The 4,328-nt window shown below is 52.9% G+C and overlaps 1 protein-coding gene across 1 annotated transcript; it reads left to right on the top strand.

Annotated features, from left to right (window-relative positions):
- Positions 1-403: 403 nt before the first annotated feature.
- LOC106802567 (CXXC-type zinc finger protein 1-like) lies at positions 404-3,611 on the top strand. The gene is made up of 8 exons (XM_087427791.1): positions 404-505; positions 640-803; positions 1,187-1,394; positions 1,497-1,607; positions 1,929-1,978; positions 2,178-2,274; positions 3,236-3,388; positions 3,465-3,611. Exons 1-8 carry the CDS (start codon positions 404-406, stop codon positions 3,609-3,611), a joined length of 1,032 nt encoding a protein of 343 aa, XP_087283917.1.
- The last annotated feature ends 717 nt before the right edge of the window (positions 3,612-4,328 follow it).

The following is a 4,328-nucleotide window of genomic DNA, read 5'->3' as shown; positions in this document are numbered from 1 at the left end:
GAGTGGAGGTGGTGCGAGCTCAGCTCTTGCCTGTAATACCCTCAGAGACCTTGTCATGGTCCCACTGACCACTGCCCACTCAACCACAGCTGCCTCAACTGCAGAAGTCCAGGGTGTCCCATAAGTACCAGATGGTGGCAATGCCATTGACAGTAAAGGAGGCACCTGACTGTTGTCCAAAGAGGACCTGCCTCAGGACTGAAATCTGTACTAGGACTTTTGCATAGGGTACATTTGACAATCAAAGCCTGATAGTGTATGACAGGGCCCCTGGGTAAAAGGATGGCGGCAGTGAAGGCAGAGGGGGTCAGAAACGAGGAGACAGGAGGCAGGGAGTGTCCAAAGACCATTTAAGAAACAACTTGGGGAGACCTATCAGCATTTTCCTGGTTTACAGCCCTGGATGAGTGACACTGAGGAGTTCCCATTCCTGGATCCTGCACTGCAGAAGCAGGCAGTGAAAGTGAAGAAAATGGAGAATTTGAAGAAAAAGGTGGAGTGGAGGGTGACAGAAATGGTGGAATGGGGGGCATGGAGGCAGAGGTCAGGGGCAGGATGCAGGGCAAGGGGTACAGGGTTAGGGGGCTGACATCGACTCCCCCACCCCCTGCCCTGCCCACTCTTGTCCCACAGAAGGAGAAGAAGCAGAAGCAGAAGCTCATGGACAAGAGGAAACACCCAGAGCAGACAGATATCAAGGACCCAGGCTTGCTGCGGCAGTGCCTGGGACCTGGTTGTGTGCATCCCACCCGACCAGACTCCAAGTATTGCTCCGATGACTGTGGCATGAAGCTGGCAGCTGAGTGAGTGCACCTGGAGGTTAAGCAACAGGGAGTGGAGTAGGGCATGATCTATGCCATCTGTAAGTCCATCTACCCCTCACCCACCCATATATCCTCCTACCATTCATCCACCTACCCACCCATCCATCCATTCTTACAGCCACCCACCCACTGAACTACCCATCCACATTCCATCCACCAGCCCAGTTGTCCACCCTTACAGTCATTTACCCACCCAGCTGTCTACTCGTCCACCCATCTATCCGCCACTCAATCACCCATTCACCAACATTCAATCATCAACCATTCATTATTGTGTACATTTACCATCAGTCACTCATCCATTTCTTCTTCCTTTGATGCCCCCACCAACCCATTCCACTTCTTGCTGTCTGCCCTTCCAGCCGCATCAATAAGATCCTGCCCCAGCGCATCGAGCAGTGGCAGAAGAGCCCCTGCATTGCTGATGAGCATGGCAAGAAAATGCTTGCGCTCATCCACCATGAGCAGCAGGACACCCACGCCCGACTGAAAGACATGGAGTGCAATTTCCATAAACTTGAGGCCATCATTCTGCGTGGCAAGCAGCAGGCTGTGTGCAAGGATGAGGAGGTTATTAGGAATGGGTGGGGTGGAGCAGAAAAGTATCTGGCATCTTGCCCTGCCCGTCCCCACTCTGCACTGCTTCATTGGCCCCTCCACTGTCCTGTGCAGAGCAACAAGGGTGAGAGGGACAACATAAACCTGCAGATCTTCTGTGTCTCCTGCGGGCAACCCATCAGTAGGCGTGTCGCCTTGCGCCACATGGAGCGCTGCTTTGCCAAGGTTGGAGCATTGGTTGGGGGCAGATGGGGCAAGGGTGTTTTTGGCTGGGTGGGGTCCATGGGGAAGGGGGCAGGTTTGGTGCCGGGATGTTTGCTGTAGAAGGGAATACAACACACATCCATGGCTCTACCCATTTGTGCTTTTCTTCCATCCCCAGTATGAGGGCCAAGATTGGGGCATCAGCCAGTGATGAGGGGGGACATTGACTCGGCAGACAGGAGCATAGGGTTTACCGGGACAATTATGTTGTCTGGGGCTTTGTCATGGGAGGGCATGCAGTGTACATCCATGGTTCCTCCCATTTGTACTCTCTTTTTCCAGTATGAGTGCAAATCGTCCTTCGGTTCCCTTTCCCCCACTTGCATTGAGGGGTGAGTGTGGGTGCTAGTCAGGGTCAAAGGCATGATGTGAACAGGGTCAGGAGCAGGGTGGGCAAGACCGGGCAGGATGTGGGTGGGCTCAGAGGCAGAGGTGGGCCAGTTAGGGGGGTTGGGGACAAAGTGTGAGCAGGGTTAAGGATGGGACCTCCCTCCTCTTGACCCTTAGCACCTCACTTTCAACCTCCCCCAGGGCCACAAGGCTCTTCTGTGATGTTTATGACCCACAGAGTAAGAGGTACTGTAAGCGGCTCCAGGTGCTGTGCCCTGAGCACTCGAGGGACCCCAAGGTGAGACTCTTCCTTCCCTACCTCATCACCCTCCATTCCTCCCCTCCTGCCTGCCTGACCACCCTATTTTTTCTCTTCCTCTCTGCTTGATTGCCTCCTATTTCCTTCTTGCTTCTGCCTGACTGCCTTCATACCTCTGGAGCAATCCCTGTGTGTCTCCTCCTCCCTTCCTGTCCACCCCACATTTCCCACTCCTCACTGCCTGATCACCTTCTATTTTTACTTTTCTCTCTGCCTGACTGCTGTTTATGCACACCCACCTTGCCTGACCCCCTCCGCCCACATTTCTCTCTCCCACTCTGCCTGACCACCCTCCATTCCTCTGCTCCTCATTGCATGACTATTCCCTATTCTTCACTTCTTGCTTGACCATCCTTCATTCCTTTCTCACCCCCTTCCTTACTGCCTCACATTCCTTACCTCCTTGCATGGCCGTCCTCAATTCCTCTCTTCCTCACTTTCTGACTTCCCTCCATTCTTATTCTCCCTGCCTCACTGCCCCTAATCATCTTCTCCCTGCCTGTCATCTCCTAAATCCTTTCTTCCTCCCTGTTTAACCAGCCTTCATTTCTCCCACCCTCCCTGCCTCATTCCTCACCTCCTCCATGCCTTACCAACCCCCATTCATCTACTTCTCCCTGCAAGACCTCCCTCCATCCTTCCTCTCCCTGCTGTTTGATGTCTTTCTTTTCTTCTGTCCTTCCTTCTTGATCACCTCCATTCCTCCATCCCTGCTTGGTTAACTTCCTCCCTCCATCCTCCATGCTTGGTCATCTCCGTTTTGTCCCCTCTTCCCTATCTAACCACTGAATTTCTCTCTTCCCCCCTGCCAGGTCACTTCTCATTCTTCTCCTTCCTGCATGACTGCGCTCCATTCTCCTATTCCTCTCATTATGCCTGCCTGATCGCCCTCCATTGCTACCCTCATCCATACCTTATCATCCTTCATTTTTCCCTACAGGTACCGGATGATGAGGTGTGTGGTTGCCCGCTAGTGCACAATGTCTTTGAGCTCACTGGTAATTTCTGTTGCCTCCCCAAAAGCCGGTGTGAACACCACTACTGCTGGGAGAAGCTGAGGCGAGCTGAGGTGGACCTAGAGCGTATTCGTGCGGTAGGCTACAATGCTGAGTGGGGCTGAGGGGCAGGATAGGATCCTAGAATCCCCCTCTCATGCTCACCTCCCACAGTTGCACAAGCTGGAAGAGCTAGATGAGCAGGAGAAGAAGGTGCACACAGCTATGAGAAACCGGGCAGGGCTGCTGGCCTTGATGCTTCATCAGACAATCCAGCATGACCCGCTCACCACTGACCTGCGTTCCAGAGTAGACAGCTGAGCCCTGCTCCACTGAGGTCCTGTACCGAACACCCTGTGTAAGAGAGACACTCCATGAATTCCTCACACACCTGTTCCTCTAACCACTTCTTTCTCAGGGCATCTCAGAGTTTCTTTGTGCTTCTCTGTTCACCATTTGGTCTCCTGTCTCTGTCTACTCCTTGGGAGGGAGGTCCTCAAAATTCCCCCCTGTTTCTGTCTATTCCTCCATCCCTCTGTCTCTTTCTTCCCTGAACCTGGGTGGGGCCAGGGGATCTGCCCTATCCTCATCTCCCACTGTCCAGAGTTTTGCTAATAAACTTAGGAAGAACAAGGGCTTTTAATGTCCCCTGATGTTCTCTAAACCTCTCTTTCTGGCCACAACCCAATTCCAAACCTCCGATGGTGGTGGGTGACAGTGCAACTATACTTAGGAGGGGGTGGCAGTGCACATGCAGGGATGGCTGTGAGGTGATCCCCACTCAGTGCTCGGTGGATCTTCTTCTGCCAGGGGAGATATAACCTTACGAAGGGAGTGCGAATGACCCTTGTTCCCCGCAGTCTCCCATCCCAGACCATCACATATTTAGTTGGTGCTTGATTGGTGCATAGCCAATTCACCAACTTTTGTGTAATTGTTAATATTCCCCAGGCCAGAGGTGTTGGAAAAATGTTGGTATGGGGGATAGGTGAGTGCGGGATAGTCCTCCCTGATGATTCCACTTTGGGACACTGAGGA

This window comes from Ceratotherium simum, chromosome X, assembly GCF_057802395.1.
Source record: "Ceratotherium simum simum isolate JZ-2026a chromosome X, ASM5780239v1, whole genome shotgun sequence".
NCBI classification, from domain to species: Eukaryota; Metazoa; Chordata; class Mammalia; order Perissodactyla; family Rhinocerotidae; genus Ceratotherium; species Ceratotherium simum.
Note: the sequence above shows the minus strand (reverse complement) of the source record. Positions and strands in the feature narration are given on the sequence as shown.

Coding starts and splice junctions, on each gene's coding strand:
- LOC106802567 (XM_087427791.1), top strand. CDS start 404: ATGAGTGACACTGAGGAGTTCCCATTCCTGGATCCTGCACTGCAGAAG. Junction 506..639: donor AGAAAAAGGTGGAGTGGAGG/GTGACAGAAATG, acceptor CCACAGAAGGAG/AAGAAGCAGAAGCAGAAGCT. Junction 1,608..1,928: donor TGGAGCGCTGCTTTGCCAAG/GTTGGAGCATTG, acceptor CTCTTTTTCCAG/TATGAGTGCAAATCGTCCTT.